The following is a 22,320-nucleotide window of genomic DNA, read 5'->3' on the forward strand; positions in this document are numbered from 1 at the left end:
ATCTACATATCAATATATATTAGAACCATCACACAAAATAAAACAAACACCATGCATATCTAACTCAATCTAGAGAATATAATAAAGATAATCAATAACAATAGGACTCTGACTCGAAATCCACCCTACTCCACTACACTCGTAAAGCTCAAATCCAATGAACTCACCTCTTCTGCCGTCCAGGCAGGCATATAGTAGAATAAAAACCAAACCATCCAAAAGACCATCAAACGGTAACAATCCGTACAATATCCATAAATAAAATCCAAAACAAAACTAAAACATAGTCTGATGGAAGAAAAACCAAAATAAAGCAAATAACAACCTAGTAGAGAGCTAGCTCTACGTGCAGATGGGGGGCCAGCGACTGGAACTGCTCCGGACAGCCTCAACCTGAAAATATCAACAATGGAGGCGGGGTGAGTCCAACACTCAGCAGGTACAACTGATATGCATAATAAAACAAATAACAGACAACACTAATCATGCGTACAGTCTCCTGAATATGAGGAGGATAAATGCAACTGAAATGAAATCAGAAGATAACTGTACTGACCGGATCAAAGTATAAAGGTAACAGGTCGTCAGACCGAGTGAGTCATAATCCTGTATGCATGTCAATCAATGCATCCAAACAAATGCAGCATATAAGTGCAGCAATCACAAGCGAATAAAATGCAATAAATGCATATGCAACCCCATACTCAAATCAATGCTCCTGCAACGACAGAGTAAACGGGATGCCGGAGTACTCCCGCCCGTGACCCCAAATCATAAATGGGAGCTCAATGCTCTCATCTCCCGATACACGACGGGGAGGATATCTCCCGGCTACCACGCGAGTCTCCCGACCAACGGAGCCAAACAAAGTCCACCATCTGCCGGCTACGCTGCTACCCTAAATGCCAACGGAGCCAAACAGAGCGGAACTGACGGCTACGCTGAGTCACCGACCAACGGAGCTAAACAGCAGAACCGCCACACACCAGCCAGATATACAAATCCATGGGTGATGTGTGCAGTACATGTAACTGGCGATGAGCTCAACCAAAGTAGAGCCGACAATCGCACAGCATGCAATCATGATGCATGATACTGAACATGGCAATCTCATGAATAACATAGCATGATCCATATAAATAGATACAAAGTGTGTACCACAAGAAGACGTATCAAATAGAAGGTACACAAATCGAAGAGGGTATCAAATAAACCCTAGGTCCAGAATATAACAGAGCATGTGGTTAGGTCACTACCTAAGGCATATGTGATCAGGTAGATAATATGCAGTGCAGAATAAATAAACAAACAACATGTACTAATCATGTAGTGACCAACCGAAATAAACAGGTAACACAATTACTGTTATATGTTAAACATATTATCATGCATATCAAAAGACATAAGTCAAAGTACCCGCCTCCGATAAAATGGTCCAAATCCGGACTCCGAGATACTCGTCTCGTATAAAACTCCTTGATTCCTAGCACTGTTGCTGCTGAATGAATTTAAATGTCGTAACAGAAAGTCCACAGCACAGCCTTTCTTGGCTGGAATTCTTCACAAACAGAACAAGATGAGATCCGGCAAGATGATCACAAATCAAACCATGCATAATCTCTACTGACCTCTCACTGCTGTCTGGTTGAATCCGGCAGAACAAGTGTGCAAGCAGTTGATGCTGCCAGAAATAGAAACACTGCTGGAATCAAGAGGATTCACTAAACAACCACCAACTGGATTTCAATTCACTCAAAAGATCCCCAACCCCCCTCAATCGAAGCCACTTATGGCTCTGTGAACTGCTCGGGAAGGAGGAACAAAGGAATCGTTCGGCTGTGGAGATCCCAGGGCACTGCGTAGAGAAGGCCGTCGCTAAGGATGAGGAGGAAGATGAAAAGAGGCTTCGATCGGTGGCAGTGTTGCTCGACTAGGGCAGAGGAATCCTTGCGTTACTCCCTGCTCACCGGTGGCGATGCAGGCGCAGAGGAAGAAGAAGAAAATCGGGCAGAGGCTAGGGCTTCGATGTAGGCGAGACAGACTCGGCGGCGGTGGCTTCTGTGGACGGCGTCGGCAGAGGAGAGGGGGAAACGCTCGGGTGCGCGAGGGAGAAGAACAGAAACGGCGATTAATGAGGGATTTTCGGCGACAATGTAAATAAAAAGGAAAAAGATTTATAAATATAATCTTCTCCTCTCTTAAATAGGGTAGCCTAAACAGGCTTTTTTTTCCCGGGCCCCGTTCTGGTCCCCGTTAACTCGTCCATACGAGCTCCGAAAAATTTTCGAAAAATGTCCAAAAATTCCGGAAAATTTCCTTATTCATAATCGCCTATTTTCGGTATTTTACATGATGGGTCAGTAGTTCCTGTCAGAGACTTATTAGCACACGCAATGGTCAAGGCAGACAAACCATAAGTAGAGAAGGTGGTGGCAGGACTGTCGTAAAGGCCTATAAACCATAAATAAGGAAGGTCATTGCAGGAGTAAGTCATGGTAGAGCATGGCTTGCCCCATACTGTCCTGTCTGCGGACACATCTTCCACTTACGTCCGTACTCTAGGATCGCATCATCAACACAACTTAGTGGCAGACACATAAAAGATAAACTATACAAAGGTAAAAGGATCGTTTCCTCGAAATTTTGATTCTTAGTCTTCTCTTGGGCTTTCAAATGAGCATCTTTATCGGAGCTAATTTGAACGTTGGAGGGATTTTCATGGACACATCTGGTGTCCTCAACACAGGTGGGAGACTTTGTCAGCAATGTTGAGGGGGGAGGTGGATTTTTGATGCATCATAAATGATGTTGTCTGTGGAAAATAGCTCGACGACAGCTTGGGGGCATAGTTCTACTCGAATAGAGCAACCTTGGTATGTTGTGAAACCTCCCTTACCTAATCATTTCTAGGGCATGGAGGTGAGGTCCTTGACCTGGTGCTCTAGCTCAGCCATCCATGCCTCTAGTGTAGACACATGGGTGTGGAGGAGTTGGCTACTGTTTTGAAGATAGGCATTGAGTCACTAACTCCTAGTGTCCAGATAGAGCTAGCCCAAAAACACAATATAAGTTAGAAAACGAACGAGGAAAAGCCAGACAATGAGGAGGCATTCCTCCAATAGGGGAACCCAACCCATCTTGCGGAGGAGGCATTCCTCCTTTCTCGATAGTTTCAAGAAGGGTACCTCAGGATCTTCTGTGTGAGCTGGAGGTGGTGGCAAGAACTGCCCCTCTTCAGACAGAGTAGTTGCCATCGAATTGGGTGTGACATTGCTCTTGAGGGAAACCTCCTTGGGTGTCGTAGGAGTTCCCTCCTTGGGCAACACGGGGTGACCACCTCTAGATCCAAGGCCTCGGGGTTGTTCTCTATCAGCCTATGGCAACATCCTCAGAATGGATGTCCGACGCATCACTGATATAGATGATGATGAGGGGATGACCCGTTCCCTCTATTTTTTTTTTTATGAAAAGGGGTAAATATATATCATCAAAAACATACAAGAACAAATGATACCGCTGGGTCCAACTTGTCATGTCTGAGTATACCAAATCAAAGTGGATACTCATGACACCGTTTATGTGTTGGTATATGCATAGGGCCACCAACCTACATCACTGTTGAACGCAATTAGAGACAAGAATACAACCACAAACATAATCACAACACACATCACTGTCACCAATGCAACACCATCATCGCCCCATCTTTCCATGACCAATCTCTCCTCCAGCAACTTCATCCTACCAGCCATCCAAATCTAGCAGCACCCCATCTCCAACCTTAATCTCGAGATGTAGCTTGGGCTCGGAAAAAGAAGATGCCCTTTGCCATTTAGCCATAACCCTCTCTGCCTTTCAGTGAATGCGGACCCCTCGGTAGATAGCCGGAGCTCCGGTCGTCCAACAACTCTGTCTTCAACCTCTCCGTCCGAAAGCATAGCAGTAGTGGACGACTTGATGAAGGCTTCAATTAGGCTTGAACTAAGATGACTTGAGGCAAAAAATCTTTGCTTGTTCGTTTGCATCCGTGACAGCTTTCTTGGCTGCCCCCTCTTTCACTGTGCAACTGCTCCCTCATCCATAGCTCTCGTTGCCAGCAAGCGCACTGTGACTAGGTGCATCTGCCTCCCCTCTATATGCGCTCTCTTGGTCCAACCTTACACCAGAAGAGAGCCTACCTTCACATGAGCAGAGAGGCTCCTTCTCCATCAAGGTGAATTGGGTAGCAGGTCGGTGCCGGAGAAGAAGAGTGCCTCCGGTGGTCTTTGTCTAATGGGTTGCAGTTTGCAAATCCATGCTAGGACTTGAAATCCACAACCCTAACACTTAATCCTCTTTCCTCCACATCACCATCGGTGGGTTAAGGGGGGGGGGTTTGAGGTTTGAAATTTGAATTTCGAACTTCCTCCCCGTTGCACAAATTTGTATTTGAATTTCTGTCTCCACAATCCCAACTGGCCACACCTTCCAAGGTGACCTCAAGGACCGTGCCTCCCACTTCGTCGGAGCCTCCTCAAGTTCGGTTGCTTGCCGGAGCTTCTGCATTCGACCAACTCCCTAGCAAGAGCATTGGAGCCTTCGCCACAACTTTGATTTCTTGCCTCCCCTCTCCGTTGATGAGCATCGCAGCCCCACCACTTGTTGCCCATTCCCACTCATCACCGGTTCCTCTTCGGCGTGTTGTGGTCCAACACCGGAGAGGCGCCCTTTGTGATCTGTGCTCTAACCTCAGTAAGAACAGGCAACCGTTCGGTCCATGAAGAAGCCTGCAGCTAGGAGTTGAACCAGATCCTCCTCTTTGTTGCCTTGCCTGAGAGCTTCTATAGCTTTTGACATATTGCACGATACCTGGAGGCTATGCTCTCCTCCTTGCCTCCTCTCATAGTATTCGAGTTCCACAGCATGTTCGTGGTTGGGTTGGAGGCCTTGACGATGGGAGAAGCCCAGCCTCTCGAAGCTCCTACAGTTGTCGTTAGAGTTGTGCTCCTATAGCTCCTTCACCCCTCCACCGTCGCCAGTGAGGGTGTCTAGCAAGCCTCCCCCGATGGGGAAGGAGAGATCCCTCCCTTATCGTAGAGGGGTTCTTCCTCTAGCCGCTATCGACGAGATCCCCTTTCCCCCTATTTCCGTCGCCCTCTCTAGAGAGAAGGGAGATTTCCTCTCTCTAAACGGATGGTAGGGGAAGATTGATGATCCGTTCCCTCTAGGACCATTAGAGGGTTGCTCGGAGCCGAGCTGGGACCTCGAGAAGTAATTTCTTGAGGACTAGCAAGCCGTGGACTCATGGAGTTGGCTATAGAACAAGAAAACAACGGACTTCTATTGGCTTCACATACAAGCCTATGGGGTCGTTCGAAGGGCAATGGAGGGGCTGCTTAGTGCGAAGAGGCGGGCAATGAGGATCTAAATAGAGCATTGGCGAGGGTTAACTCGCTTGGCTCTTTCAACGCCTCCTATTCCTCTTGGGGACATTCTTGGCCACAAACGCCTGGATGATCATGTCGCTTGTATGGTGTGCATGTTGCCTGCATGGATCACACGAAGTTACCAAAAGGAAGAAGAGAAGGAAAAAGGGGTGAGAAGAGGAAGAAAAATGGGAGAAGGATGCCTAGCACCCAAAACGATAAAAAAATAAAAACCTTGAGGGCGGATACATGTGGGTGATGAGTGAAAATCGCAAATGCACGGTTGTCGTTAAGTAATAAATGATTGATTCCAGGGATCACTAAGCAGGTTATCTAGAGGATAAGCCGTGAAAGAAAGAAAGCGAATCGAGAAAACATGACGAGTGTTAGGAGAAATTCGATTTTAGGGAACAATTCTAGGATTTTGGTTTTGCTACGATGATTGTTAACACCCTAAATATTATTTACTCTGCCTCAATGTTGATACACATGAAGGTAAACTATCCCTAGATAACCGATATAGATTTTTGAAATAATACCTATCTACCCAAACGCGATGCCTACATTTAAGGTAGCCTTATTAAATCAATTGTTTTATTAGGGAGGCTCCTATCACAATGTCTCATGGTCCTTTAGGTGCTATCCTCTATTTCTTGGCATCAAATAAGAGTAAACCCATCAAACTCTATGATAGCCAATGGTTCCCTCGTGAGATTTTGAACTACTTAAACAACCCCTCAAGTCTTGATCCTTATGGGTTGGAGAGTTGGGTTTACCTTTCGGTCTTTCTCCGCATCTCATGGGATATTAAAACACACGGTTAGTATCATAATCATGTATGCATATTGAGGCTGGATTATGCTCAATAAATCATACGTTAAATGTAAGTCAAATAGATATAAAATAAGTGTTAACGAAGCAATCGGACTACTCTATCATCCTAGAATTAAAAGTACTATTCTATGGAGATGGAGTCACAATCGAAAGATGAGAAAGAAGACATCCTACAACTCAAATCAAGGAGATAAGAGAAGAAAAAGCTTAGTTGTGTGTTGATCGTTATCTTTGGAAGAATCTCCAAGCTTTACAATAAATAGAATCTCTAACGGCTCATTGGAATGACTCTCCTGGGGTTCCTTGTCACAAGTAAACCTACTTGATAGGGAGGGGAGAACCCCTTGATCCCTTGATGTCATAAACAAGTGCCCCTTGGTTCCTTTATAGCCTCCAAGGATATCAAAACTAACAAACTTTTCCTAAGATATAAAATCTTCATAAAAATAGGAGGCCTCACCACATGTTCATGAAAATAATGTTTTGGGGGCCTAAAACTTAGATGTTATGGATTCCACCCTATACCAAACTATAGATTTCAGAACGAACTTCGATTTGATAGGTTATGGGCCTATAACTCAACCTGAATCAAAAGTTATGCTCGTTTGAAATTTGGTCTGCTATTGTTGTCTAGGGACAACAACGAACATGCCCGTGTCGGCTAACTTTGTCTAGCCATGTTCCACTCTAGATGCTTTAATTTGATGTTTTCGGGTGCCTCTTCTTCCCAGATGATCTACGACTATGTTAGGCAGCACGGAATGGCCGTGGATCATGTTGTAATGTGTATTCTTTTGGTTTTCATCTCCAAATTCACTCCAAACATTAAGATCTTCACATTCTATCAATAAAAACATACAGTTCTCCGAACAAAAGGGATGAAAAAAATGCAAAAGTATGGTGTCGACGCCTTTGTTGGACGCCACTATAATCGGAAGCAAATTGCATGATTTAACTATTGCTATAGTGGAAACACATAATGACCTAACTATCTTTCTATTTTTGACCCCTTGTTCTCTTTCTCGGTTGGTGTTTCCTATTTCGGAGTCGTTTCTTGTTTGACTCTTATATAATATAAGGGGTATTATTATTAATAAGAGGAGGAAGAGAAAAAATGAGTAGTGAGCTCTATTAAGGACGAGTCTCCTTTTCCCCTTATGTGTGTTTGTATGACTAAGTCTGGTGCTGGATCTCGACCTGTGACTCGATCCTGCACTAGGAACCATAACAACTTGGTAGCAGAGTCGATCATGGGTGACACGAATCCTATTGCATCCAAACTCGATGGCTTCATGGAGAGATTAACCTTGCACCAGTAAGTTTTCATGGAGCATATCACCTCCTGCCAGCGAGGACTAGAGGAGCAGCTGACTGAGTTGTCCAGTACTGTTCAAGATATAAGATGATGGTAGGTGCCCACCACAAACAACCCTACCAGCATGGAGTGTGACCCTTCCAGAGCCTCGGAGGCCATAGTTGAACTACCAACCAGGGACACTATCGTTCTGCGATACTCGAAAATGGAGTTCCCCACCTATTCTGGAGAAGAGGATCTACTAGGCTGGGTTAAAAGGTGTGAAAATTTTTTTGCCAACTAAAGGACCACAAAAGCTGACAAGGGTTGGCCTGACCGCCTTCCACTTGGTAGGGGAAGCCTAATTTTGGTTTGATCAAATGGAATAGGAAGAGCGATATATGACTTGGGGTGCAATTCAAAAACCATTGCTATATCTACTTTGAGCCGCCTTGAGCAACAATCCTCTAGTGGAGCTAGCAAATCTGAAGCAAACAAGCTCTGCAGAAAACTATCAACGGTAGTTCCAGTCCCTCCTTGCTCGAACATCTGACCTCCGACCTCGACAGCTTGTTCACTGTGCGGCTTCGAAAAATAAACCCTCCCATCCCTACTTGGTGGTCGGCTATAAGCTGATCCTATGATTTACCTCCCTTCACTTAACCTGGAGACGCATTGTGAGGTGCACCTGGGGTAAGCGTAATCACCTTTTTGCTACAATTGTTCACTGCGAGGCTAGTTGAAGATATCCAGATAGACATCGAACTGCAGAAGCTTGGAAACCTAGGCATTGCAATGAATATGATCTGGGCATTAGAACGGAAGCAGTGCTTCCATCAATATGGGCGCCTACTGCGCACGAATTGGGGCAAAACCACAACCAAACTTGGTGGCAAAAGGCGACTATGCTCACCCCCAGCGGCCCCGCCAACTCTTCCCAAGGCCGACACGGAGGAGGTAAATCACGGATGGCTACTAGCCTTTAAAATAGTGATTGACGCATGAGGGAGGTATTTACCTCGGCTATGCCGAGATTTGAACTCCAGACCTCATGGTGGCAGCACCTCATACACTAGCCACTAGACCGTCTCGAGGGGACAAAAACTGTCCGGGTAAATTTTTTATAATAACCGGCCCCACCGTCGAAACGACCCCATATCAGTAAAACCCCCTAAGGGATTTTTTGGAGGCATGATACCACTGTGTTGATAAGAGGTCCTATTACCAAGACAACACCTCAGTCAATAGACCCCTCAAAGGAGGATTTATTTGTTGCTAAGGGGACTCGAACTCGGAACCCCAAGCAACACATGTCTCCATGCTTACCACTTGGGATAAGTTTGGCAAAACCACAGCCAAACTTATCACTAGTAGTGGAGATCCTCCTTTAGTGAAGACCACATCAACAAGGAATAACACCAAGAGGACTCCATCTGCTTCATTCTTCATGCGTGTGACACACGCCAAGATAGTTGAACATAGCGCCTAGGGTCTCTGTTTTAACTGTGATGAGTTCTACTCCATGGGCATAAGTGCAAGCGCCTGTTCTGGATTGAAGTGATGATGACAATGACAGTGAGGAAGATAGGGAAGCATACCCTAGAATTTCCCAACATGCTTTAAGTGGTGTTAGAAACTCACAAACAATGCAATTGTTGGCCACATCCTGAAGAGTACTTGTCTCAGTCCTAGTGGACTCAGGAAGCATACATAACTTCATGCGTGAAAGGCTAGTGCCGGGCCTGAACATGGAGATTCGGAAGCAACCTGGCCTGAATGTATGCGTGGCCAACGGGGAACGCGTGCCAAGTTTATGTCTCTGCAAGTCTGTACCCTTACAGGTAGGCAAGATACTTTCTCTATTGATCTCTATATGCTTTTGTTGGAAGGGTTTGACATCGTTTTGGGAGTTAAATGGCTATGCATCCTAGACCCTATTATATGGGACTACCGTTCCCTTACAATGAAGTTTGTCTTGGTGGGCAAGGAGGTCCTCTGGCACAGGCATCCTCTTGAATCAAAACTATGTGCGGCCATGATACGAATCGAGGAATCTATAGGGGACAAATTGGAGCCATTGCTTGTGGATTACAATGACTTATTTCAGGAACCTATTGGCCTCCCCCACCCTGAAGTTGTGATCACCTCATCACGCTCTTGCTGAGGTCCGTCCCAGTGGTTCTGCGCCCATACCGTTGCTCGCAGCTGCAGAAGGATGAGATTGAGCGACAATGTGCCCAGATGCTCATACAAGGTAGTATCCGCCCTAGTTCCTCCCAGTGAAAAAGCATGACGGCTCGTGACATTTTTGTATCGACTATCACGAGTTCAACAACTGGACAGTTAAGGACAAGTTTCCCATTCCAGTAGTGGGGATATTTGATGAGCTCCATGGGGCATAGTACTTTACTAAACTGGACTTGCACTTCAGATACCAATACATCCGGATGGACCTCAGGGACATTGAGAAGATGACCTTCCGTACCCACCATGGTCACTTTGAGTTTTTGGTCATGCCATTCGGCCTCACCAACGCCCTGTCAACCTTTTGAGGATTGATGAATGAAGTCTTCCAGCCCTACCTCCGTAAGTTCGTTCTGGTTTTCTTTGATGACATTCTGATTTACAACCTATGAGGGAAACACACTTTGAGCATTGCCAGCTTGTCGTTGATTTGTTAAGCGCTAACCTATTATTTCTAAAGAAGTCTAAGTGTTCTTTTGGTCCGTCTCAGGTGGCCTACTTGGGGTCATGTTATCCATTCCATAGGGGTCGTGATGGATCGCAACAAAATCTAAGCCATTAAAGAGTAGCCTAGACCCCAAACTTGCAAGGATCTCTGGGGATTTCTTGGACTAACGGGCTACTACCGCAAATTCATCCAGGAGCATGGGCAGATCACAACCCCTCTCACTAGTCTTCTCAAGAAGAATGCCTTCTAATGGCTCGAAAAGGCTGAAGGGGCGTTTGGATGATTGAAGAAGTCCCTATCAGAAACACCGGTGCTGAGTTTGCCTAATTTTACTAAAGAGTTTGCTGTGGAATTGGAGTAGTTCTCCAACAGCTAGGGAACCCCTTTGCTTTCTTCAGCCGTAAAATAGCATAACATCAGCTTAAATTAGCTGTGTATGAATGAGAACTCATTGGTCCGTCCAAATCCGTGATTCACGAGAGGTCATACTTGTGGGGTAGCCATTTTTTGATATAAACAGACTATGTTGTTTGAAGTATTTGCTGGTGCAACGCATCACCACATCACCCCAACAACATTGGATTAGCAAGCTGATGGGCTTCAACTTTCGGGTGGAATTTAAGGCAGGACTCTTGAACCATGCCACTATCGCCCTCTCCTGCTGTCACGAGGAGGAACCTATTATCATGACTCTCTCTATTCCGTGTGCGGAGATCTTTGAGATGAGACGAAGTGAAGTGAACTCTAATCCGGTGCTGTTCTGGTTCCTAGGCTGAGTTCAACGCTGAGAGGAGGGACTCGAATGAGAAACTCAGGACGGCTTGATCTTCTACCAGGGTCGGGTGTTCTGTTGCTCACCACCGTGCTCATGATTTTTCATGAGACAGGGCATGAGGGGACACAAAAGACATTACACCGCCTTCGTGTTGATTGCCTTCATGTTGATTTTTATTGGCCCGGTATGAAGCACGATATCCTGACTTTTGTGCAGCAATATGTCACCTACCAGCGCAACAAATGACAGAACTTGCGTCCGACAAGTCTATTTCAACCTCTCTCCATTTTCGAACAAGTATGGGTAGACATCTCTATGGACTTCATCGAGGATCTTCTAAAGGTGAAGGGTAAATCAGTCTTATTCGTAGTAGTGGATTAATTATTCAAGTATGCTCACTTCGTTCCCCTAGCCCATCCGTATATGACTTTCTCAGTTGATGCAGTCTTTTTTGCTAAGGTCTTATGCCTCCACGGAATGCTTGAGTCGTGACAAGATTTTCCTTAGCTCTTTTTGGTTGGAGTTGTTCCGATTTTGTGGAACTAAGCTAACCTTCTCTTCAGCCCATCACCCACAGTCTGATGGACAAATGGAGGTGGTTAACCGCACCATTGAAATGTATTTGCGGTGCCTTGTTGGGGACCAACTGCGGAAATGGCTTGAGTGACTTCCATTGATCGAGTATTGCTACAACAAGTTCTTCCATATCGCTTTGGACGCCAGACCATTTCAACTAGTGTATGGTTGTGAGCCCCCTCACCTTCTATCCTATTCTGGGGACTCTACTTGTGTTGCTGTAGTGGACTGCGCCTTGATGGAAAGAGATGAGATGTTTCAGGTGGTACATATGCACTTACAATAATCCTAGCAGCGGTCCAAATTGGCTTTTGACTTTGCTTACTGTGATTTGAGCTTTGTAGTGTGGGACTGGGTTTGGCGGTACCTACAGCTGTATCGCCAACTCTCATTGGCTCATCAACGTCACCACAAGTTGCTTCCCAAGTACTTCGGTCCATTCTAGGTAGTGGCACACATCAGGTTTGTTGCTTACAGACTCGACTTATCGCCAGGCAGCCGCATTCATGATGTTTTTCACGTTTCTTTGCTAAAGCCATATAAGGACTACCCGCTGCATAGTGTGGGAACCTTACCTCAAGTGTGTGACGGCTAGGCTTTACCTGTTTGAGCCCATTCTGCGCAGTCGTCTCAATAGGGGTACAAGGGAGTTCTTAATGCATTTGGACGGGTTCCTCCATTAAAGATGCTACTTGGGAATCAGCTGGGCAATTTCTCTCTGCTTACCTTGCTTTCAAGCTTGAGGACAAGCTCGATGATGTGGATGCCTTTGTTGAGCGTCACTATAGTCGGAAGCAAATTGCATGAATTTCTACTACCTAATTTAGTTATTGCTATAGTGAAAACAAATAATGGTCTAATTAGCCATTGCTATAGTGGAAACACATAATGGTCTAATTTGCTTTTTGTTTTTGATTCCTTGTTCCTTGTATGAGTTGGTCTTTTCTATTTATGAGTCGTTTCATGTTTGACTCCCGAGTATTATTATTAATAAAGAGGAGGAAGAGAAAAATTTAGTGGACGAGTCTCTTTTCCCCCTTGTGTGTGTTTGTATTACCAAGTCCGATACTAGATCTCAACCTGTGACTCAATCCTGCACTAGGGACCATAACAGAGTAATGAATGCATGCCGAATATGTTCATCTAAATAGATCATTGGCAAGGGTTGACTCGCTTGGCTCTTCCAATACGCCCCCCTCGCCGCAGACATCACGTCGCTTTCATGGTGTGCATGTCGCCTGCATGGACCACACGAAGTTAGCAGAAAGAAAAAAAGAAGAGAAGGAAAAGGGAAGAGAAGATGAAGACAAATGAAAGAAGGATGCCTAGCACCCAAAATGACAAAGAAATAAAAATCTCGAGGGAAGACACATGTGGGATACCTATGGGGTGATCTAACTCGGCCACCATGGGACTCAACCAGAAATGGTATAGCTATTGATTATTTAAAAGGGGGTAATATTGATTGCCCGACCGTGAATGATCTCAACAAATAGGGAGAAGGGGTAAGAGGCCCGAGTGGTCTTTACTCCATCTTGTGCATCATAACTTAAAATTCGAGTTTTCTATTATCTATACTTTCTCTCCTACTCATTTTGTCTTTCGTACATAAAATATTAATTCTTTTCTTAATCATCATATCTACTACCTTCATTGTTTTACCAGTAAGCGTTCCTATATTCTATATTCTAATTCTAATATGATCAGTATTCCTATAATATCAGACCAGGGATATCAAAATTCTTGTATATTTAACACTATATCCAAGTTCTTATGGAGATATAGCAGTTCTCGCTAAGACGTTGTAATTGGACCTTACAATGCATTCCTTTTAGAGAACAACTTAACATTAACATTCACATGTGTTTTATGTTGGCGGATGTGATCATCAATCTTTTTTATCCGAGTTTAGGACTAGCATTGATGATTTTTTTTAATTAATATATTTTATATTTAAAAAAGTATTGAAATTGTATTGGCATGACACTCTACGGTACCAAAACTGGATCGTTTTGGTCATAAACTGAAACTCCAACTTGATTTGAAATTTTAAACCTTATATGAATCTCTCAATGGAAATCAAACACCTTTGTAGAAATAGAAGGAAAGTTTGATTTACTCATACCATATTATAAGGGTTTGAGTGTGGTTAAGGTGTGGCCTAAAGGGGTCTATATGGAAATTATGTATTGATGATGTAAGTGAATTTCCATGTATTGACGTGTAGGGTATATGGTACAATGCATTATGTTGAGTCCTCTAGTCTCTTCCACGCCTCTAGTCTCTTGGTGTTTGTCAAAAGGTTTGACCTCTTCCTAAAGTATATTACATCATCCTTAGAGTTGCCTTGAGGTTCGAAGGCCAAGATTCTGTAAGGGGATTTGATGCTGTGGCCTTTGCCATGACAATTGTAGCATTGAATGTTGGAGTTAGGGTTCTCTAGTCTCTTAGGGGCCTTTATTTTAGTCTTCACTTGTTGGATGACAATTTTAGGGCTAGTCAAGCCAATGAGTTTTTCTTGTTGTGGCACCCTATAAATTCTTGAAGAGCGATACTAGTTGAGGAGCTTGATGATCAAAGGTAGCTGGTTTTATAAATTTTTCAATCTCTTTAACCTTACAATAAGCCTCTTCTATTGAGGTAGGGGCAAACAACTTGTTAGATTTCAAGCTTAAGCCCATTAATGAAGTGTATTAGTTTCCTTGCGTCTAACTTGGGGATCCACCATATGTGTAGCTTATCAAATTTACTTAGGTATTAAACTACTCTCATATACAATTGTTTTAGGTAGATTTGCATTGTCTATTATTGATTTTTGAAGTTTGTTTGAACATATCTACTAGTGTGATGGATTCACGATATATTTATCTTGAACACTTTGTCAAACATAGGTGTATGACAAGTGGTCCTCATCAAGAGGAGAGTAGGATAATTCTCTTGTTGCTAATGATGCTTAGGTGAACGGTTGTGCAACTAGATGGGATGTATGATCTACAAGCTTAGGACTCTTGTCCTCAATTTTGCTAGTATCATAACCTTTAAATCGTTATAGGAGGTCTAGGGGGTTTTAATCTCATCTTCTATTACTAGGTATGTACATCTCTAATGGTAGAATTTCTTATCATAGCCGTTGCAAGGTCTTGACCTGTAATGAAGATTATTAACTAACACAGAAATATAGAGAAAACTAAGTTAATTAAAATAATAATGGTACAAATAAAATAGATAATACCTGAGCAAACACACAATGCACACAAATTAACTAAAATCAATTAAATTAAACAAAAGAGAATTTTCAATCAAAGAACAATGATATTGAGTTAATACGAGCCTTCCACTTTGAAAATTGCACCAGGTGGCCCTTGAGCAATCTAGCTTCAAAGCTCCTTCGCGAGTCAAAATATAGCCCTTGGATAAGATCCAAGAAATTAAAGATAAAGATATTTTTTAGAATTATTAGTTTGTATTGTAAAGAATTTTGATTTTTTAAAACCATACATTAATTAAATCAAATCCCAATTAGGGATTTGGTTTTGAGGAAAGTGACGAGGAACAAAAGGGTGGAGACATTCACTCTTCTTAGCCAGAACGTGTGGATGCATGATGTGCATGGCTGTGTGGGATGCGACAGTGATGTACCAGGAGTAGAGGCAGTGTGTAGGATGAAGCATATAAATGAGGTCGGTGCGTGAGGAGGTGGCTAGGACACTAAGCATCTATGATCCTTAATTAGTTCATAGGTGACGTTGTTGCTAGAGGGACTTACGACAAGTATTTAAGTGGCAAGTGGGATCATGATTGTTGGAACTCTTGTCCCATTGCAATTAGGAAATTAAGAGTTTTGATGAGTTGGACAAAGAATTTTAGTTAGGTTCGGTGTGATGTATAACTTGTGTTTTAGTTGCGCAACATCTACCATCATCTATATAAGTTGGTGTGATCAAGGTATTTGTTGGCTCGATGGCTTAAGGTCAGTGGAGATTGGAGAAGGATGGAGTGAGCATCCTAGGGATTGCATGATGGATATCAAAGTATGGCAAACTAAGGAGGTGAACTATGTAAGTAACGATGTAACGGATGACACGAGGAGACTAGTACTTGTGCATACAAGGGACTTAGCTTGATGGGTGAAGACTTCAATGCTTAAAAGAAACTCTACAAAAGATGTAAGTGGAGTGACTTGAACATAAAGGATGTGGGTAGATGACAACTTAGGTGGACTTGACTATAGATGTGGTCGAAGTAAGAGGAACCAGTTAATTGATGATATGATCTAATCAACTGGTGGCTGAGTAAATATGCCCCAAGTGTTTTGTGGTTTTGTGGTTTGATCAGTGGACTGATGGTTGTATTAATTGACTGTTGATTGACAGAGTCAATGGCTCGAATATTTAATGTTTGTGGTTTACCTAATCGATTAGTAATTGGGTATTAATTGATTGGTGGTTTAATACCCCAAGTTGGTTATGTTTGGGGTATTGTGGAATGATCAGTTGACGACTAGTGGTTATGCTTTAAATAATTGATGATTTCATAGCTTTGGCAAACTAACAAAATATGCTACTCGACTCACCCAATCAACTAAGGTTCATTTGATCGAGAACAAAAAGCTTTTTGGTAGACTGCTGTAGAGGTTCAGCTGATTATAGTAACTAATTTAAATGCAATCAAAGATGGAAGCTTTAACAACAATATTTGGATAAGATACTATGGATCAATCAACTGATGGTTGCCATATTAGCATGATTCGAAGAGATTACAACAATAACAACATCCAAGCATTATCCCACTAGGTAGGGTCGGCTATATGAATCTTTCTATGTCATTGAGCTCTATCCCTTACTATATCATTATTTATATTTAAATAAATGTTATCTGTTTTTAGTATTGCTAACCAAGTCTTTTTGGTCTTCCTCTTCCTTGTTTGTATGATATTTGTCATAGTTTCACATCGCCATGCTCGTCTAAGTTCACATCCACCTTAACATTTTTATCTTTGCAACTCTCATCTTCTGCTTGTGCTCGCTTCATTGCCCAACATAGCAGGTTTATATAATATAGTAGGTCTAACCATCATTTTGTAAAACTTTCTTTTAAATTTTAAAGGTACTTTACGATCACAAAAAATACTTGACGCTCTCCTTCATTTCAACTATTCTGCTTGAATTTAATATAATACATCTTTCTCAATCTCTCTATTCTCTTGCGAAAATGATCCTAAATACTTAAAAATCTCATTACTCATAATTTATCACCTCCTATCTTAACAATTATCTCATTACGTCTAATATTATTAAACTTAAATTTTATATATTTTATTTTTACTCTACTAATCCTAAAATCTTTCACTTTTAGCATTTCCCTCCCAGATTCGAGTATGATTCGAAGAGAAGGCTATCCAAAAACAGCTCGAGGGGCTACATGAAGAAAGGACGATCAAGTCAAAAAAATATTATTACTCTACCATATTGAGAGTTCCAATGTATTTATTGTTTCTTAGTTTTATACCATGTTAATTATTAATCTATAAGAGGTTTCTCTACCTTTGGTGCTACTAAGAAAGATAAAATATAGCACTTGGTCACCGCGATTTACTTCCCTTTTAAATGCCTTGGGGTGGGCATGGAGGGGCCCTTGGGGTGAGCGCATCACCTTTTTTCCACAAGAAGGATAAAATATAGAGGTTTTATGGGGTGGTTAAGAGTTTAGAGGCTTCCGAACCATGTTAAATCACTGCATACTTTCTTTGATTTGAAGTTATTTAGTGTTCTTTAATTTGTGATGGATATATTTGCCTTGTAGAGTACTAACATCATTGGAATTGGTATTGCCCACCCCCTCTACCACATCGATCACACTGGCACATGATCTAACATTGATCACAACTGACTGTCGTTTGCACAAGAGGAACATTATTAGTAGCTCGCACAAGCTAATCAATGTTAGGTTGTTGCTTACTGTTGGCCTTGACAACAAAGGTATCATGTCAAGAAGGATGGAAGGTGCTTAGCAAAAAGGAACAATCCACTACCTAGTCAACTCATCTATGAACAAAATCATTCTATTAGTCGGCTTCTTGGACATAATTGCCTCAGTTGATTTCTCCACTAGTCGATTGAGATCCATCATTAGTCAACTGCTTATACTACAAATCTTGAATATGGGGATTCTCAACCACCATCCAATTGATCTCCAATGCTAGTCGACTGGTACCCAACTACGATCACTTTTAAGATGAGTCTATCTATGTTGAGTTCTACTCTTCATCCCTTTGGATATAGGTCATTCAACACTTATGTGACTAGAGTCTTACCCTTTACGGTTTGACTTTATCCTATGACATTTCCGGTATGTTACTCAATCCCTTGGGTGCGGATAATCCTTTATCTCCTTCACTCACCTCTTAACCTATGTAATCCACCTCTATTGGTTATTGTCCTTGCTATCTCATTACTCATCTTATAGTCCCTCGGTCCACGCTAGGTCATTGCTTCTCATTCTGTGGTCCCTCGGATGCCCAATACCATCCTTCTCCGATCTCAATGGATCTCTAATCTATTGAGTGTGCCATCTTGACCATGCCAAGTGACGCAGCTCAAGCTATTGTTCGACTGCGAATATTGGAAATAATTTTCTACAACCTGTTGATAGGAAAGCAAAATTCGTCGTTCCTGAAGGAGACAATGTTTAAAAATATTATCGATTAAAAAAACTGTCCTAAAACAACTAAACAAATAGTTTAAATAGTTTCCAAAACCCTAAAAACCCAAAAGATGAAAACAACCCAAAACAATGATTAAATTATTTGGAGCCTTCAAAAAGACTTTAAATGATGTTTTTTCGGCTCAAAATTGGGCTATTACGGATTCCATCCCGTAACTAATAGTATATTTCTAAACGAGCTTCGATTTAACTAATTAAATGTCACGTGAATGAACTCAAGTCAAAAGTTATGACCAGTCGATGTTTGCCTGCTCGTGACCGCCGATCAAAATGATTCAAAAATTTCAGGCTTTGTTGCTCTACATCACCAAGCCACAAGCTTTACAAGCTCTTTGCGTGTTCTGACAAGTCCTTGCACATTCAAACACATCAAGTACACTCAAATACATATATCAAATACACACTCCAACTTATACCCTTTTATCCAAACATTAAAACTCAAGCTTACATCGGATCACTTAGAGCACGATTGCATCAAAAAATAGTGTTTAGATTTATTGTTCACAAAAATATACTTGAAGAACTTACTGCCTTATCTTAGTTTTTTTTTCTCTTTGGACTTCTCTTGTTATTATCATGCAAAGGTTTTGCACCATGATGAATATCCTCTAATAATTTAGCACTACCATCATTGCAAATGGACTTATCCTTTCCATTGATCTTTGTTTCCTTAAAATGACTCAAAATAGAAGTTAATTTACTTTTATTCGAGTCAAACTATCTAACTCAATTATTTGGAGTCAGACTATCTAATTCAGAAGGAATAGGATTATCAGATTGTGTTGCACTTCTATTTGAGTAGTTGATGTTGGGGGTTCAAGCTTTCCCCAGGCCCTTTTCACTAATGGAACTCCTGATATATGTGAAGGAGTGCTTCTTTTGATAAATGCCTACCTTTGTATTTATTTCTGAGATGTTTGGGGTTCTTAGCCAAAGTAGTTGATGTTGGAGGAGTGGACTGTAAATGATATAAAATAAGATTCCTGTATCCAATCATGTTTGAATTGTACTAAAATGATCATGCTTCTCTTAGATTCCTGTTCTATATAAGAACCGGACTGTTTTTACATGTAAAACGTAACATTGTTTTATAGGAATTTGAATCTTATGACTCTAACAGCAAAGGCTAAGATTATTAACTCATTTAAAATCAAATCTAGTCGTTTGATTAATCTAGACAGGATGAGTTAGTTACTTCCAGTCTTTCTCTATATGGTCAAAGTGATCAAACTACTCCCAAATCAATAATGTAATAGAAGCAAGAATACAAAGATGAATTAATGAGTTACTAGAAATGATAATTTTTTTAAAAAAATTACTAATATCCAAGAGTTGTATAGTGTAGCTCCAACTGACTATAAATTGAGAGAAAATATATTAAGACGGTATGTATATGTCCAAGACCACTAGAACATACATGGATTAGGGTGTAAGGTGTAAGACATAACACAGAGTTCGAAGCAACATTAGTCATTGGAATAACATATGATTAATCAACTCAAATATTGCTAGTGTTCAATGGAGGATATTGACTTCATGCAGCCGACCCCAAATGATTAGGACAAACACAATAATGATAAATGTTTCAATATGGCCAATCATATATTTGACATTTTGACTGCATGTCATAAAATACCTGTTGCCATTTTTTTGAGACTAACAAGAGTAATGAACATAAACAAAATTATTGTTAAACTGAAAATTTTAAATTGGGAGGAACTATTGTTGGATATGTTGCAAGTCAGATTGAATTTGATGTGGCAACAAAAGACGAAAGAGACAGATTAAGAGATTCTTTGTTTAAGTAAGAGTTTGTTTATTTTTTTGCCTGATGGCAACAACCTGCAGGTCAGGTGGAAACAAGAAGAGAAGTTGAAGAATGAGGCAATTGCAATGGTTAATGCTGAAAGAAAAGAAAGAGAACAGCTGGAGATTTCAACCAAATCACAGGAAAATGCTTTAAGATTTGAAGCTGAAAATGATCTGCAAAGGTCCAAAAATGAAATACGCAGGCTCGAGAGGCAGATTGCACAGTTGAGGCTTGTCAAAGACTCCACAAACCTCACTGCTCTACAGTTGGGAACAGATAAAAGCTATGCTTCCCACCTCTCTGATGGAAGGAAAAAAGTTAATGCCCATATCTTTGCAAAGTTCATGGAGTCACAGGAAACAGAAATGGAAGAACTCCAGCGGGAGCGAGAATGTGTGATGTGCCTGTCAGAGGAAATGTCTGTTGTTTTCCTTCCTTGTGCTCACCAAGTTGTGTGTGTAAAATGCAATGAGCTTCATGAAAAGCAGGGAATGAAAGATTGTCCTTCTTGTAGGACACCAATTCAGCGAAGGGTACGGATACGCTTCTCTGCATGATTCAATATGTTTTGAGTTGAAGTTTGAGAATAATGACTGTGGCCTGGAAATGAATAAGGCATGATGAACATTTTATGTTGACTGCGTAGTGAAATTCACAATGAATTATGAAGTCACATATCAAACTACCTCTGATCTTCTTCTGTCTTCCCTTCTGTTTCAAAATTATCCTCTCTGATTTAATAGTGGAATGTTTTTTTGCTCCAATTATTCAAATTGTTGTGGATAACCTTTTTGGCCATTACGTTCATCTAAAACACAACAAAGTATTTTTTTTTAATTGATGTTAGGCATAGGAAAAAAAGAGAGACAATAATAGTAAAATCCTACATATCCTTAATGTTTGTTGTTATTTATAGAGTTCTTTTGATGGACTTATCCTTGAAGTTCTCTTTGGTTTTTATATTTATCAAGACATTTTGTAATTGTGTTACATGACAACCACCGGATAATGTCCCATTTCGTAACACTTTGTCATCGTATCCTTGAAGTTCTCTTTGGTTTTTTTTTATTGTTTAAACCTTCTGATTAGTTTATTCAATTAACTTTGTAAAATCGTCGGGTTGTAAATTCGCCGGAGTCGGACTTTCTTAATAACGCAAATTTGCTTACCGAGAAATTAAACAAGCTTAAATATGGATGATTCAATTAAGCTCAATTTTATTTATTTATTTTTGTTGAATTAGTTCATTAGAATGTTTATCAATAGGCCTAAACTTAATTGGCTCCAAGGCAAAAACGAAAGCGAAAGAGCAGAAATCAATACGAGAGGGAATGATGAATGGACCTCACCTGCCCGGTCCACCGTTTTATCCTTAAAATAAATACAAGTTTGGAGAGAGAGAGGGGGGCTATGTGATATATAAAATTTGTTTTTTTTTTTTAATTTTTCCAAAGAAGTCTCAGTAGATAGAGATGATTGCCTAGGCATCAATCCTAACGGCCTCTTGCTTATTTCACCATCGATTGATTTCTTCTCAAGGTGACCTTCCAATAGGTCTTAGAACGGTTGGTTGATTCTGTTCGAGCATTGAGTTGATAGACGTTGAGGATGTGATACTTTTGTTGATTGGTCGAAGACTCCCAAGACGTAGATCCTTTGCCGCCGTGAACCTGCAAACACAACGCTGAGCCAGGGAGGGGTTCCCGGCGATGGCCCTCCGACGCTCAAGTCAAACCTCTAGCAGAAGGAAGTAGAGCAAAGAAGAAACGAGAACTGTAGCTACAGTGAAATAGTGAGCATACCTCTATCGACGTCTGGGGGTCCTTATATAGGGATCCCCAGAGGCGCGCACACGCTCCCCGAGGCGTGCACCCTCCTCAAAGCATACCTGGAATGAATGTGTCAGAAAAGCGTGCAGGACGCCATACTTTAATAGCACGAGCATATCTCTGACGTGACAGTGGAAGTTTCCCCCATACGATTCTCTGTCTGATCAAGCCGCCAACCATGCCTCTTGCCGGTGACACTAGTTCCTAGGAAGACATCGCCAACTGCTTCCTTTGTCCTTTACCGAGCCGAGCGTAGGAACCGCTCGGCTCGCACCTTTCCTGGGCCGAGCGGAGGAACTGCTCGGCTAGTACCTTTCCCAGGCCGAGCGGAGGCCCTTCGGCTGACGACCTCCAGGCGGATGCCCGCTCGGTCGAATGTCGT

General features: G+C 41.7%; 1 protein-coding gene across 2 annotated transcripts in view; it reads left to right on the forward strand.

The window, feature by feature from the left end:
- LOC122025813 (putative E3 ubiquitin-protein ligase RF298) overlaps positions 1-20,794 on the forward strand; it is a 38,779-nt gene extending 17,985 nt beyond the window's left edge. For both annotated transcript variants that reach the window (XM_042584690.1, XM_042584691.1), the window contains exon 4: positions 20,148-20,794. In XM_042584690.1, the coding sequence (XP_042440624.1) occupies positions 20,148-20,666 (519 nt within the window). In that variant the 3' untranslated portion in view covers positions 20,667-20,794. The remainder of the gene's footprint in view (positions 1-20,147) is intronic.
- Positions 20,795-22,320: the final 1,526 nt, after the last annotated feature.

This window comes from Zingiber officinale, chromosome 1A (assembly GCF_018446385.1).
Source record: "Zingiber officinale cultivar Zhangliang chromosome 1A, Zo_v1.1, whole genome shotgun sequence".
NCBI lineage: Eukaryota > Viridiplantae > Streptophyta > Magnoliopsida > Zingiberales > Zingiberaceae > Zingiber > Zingiber officinale.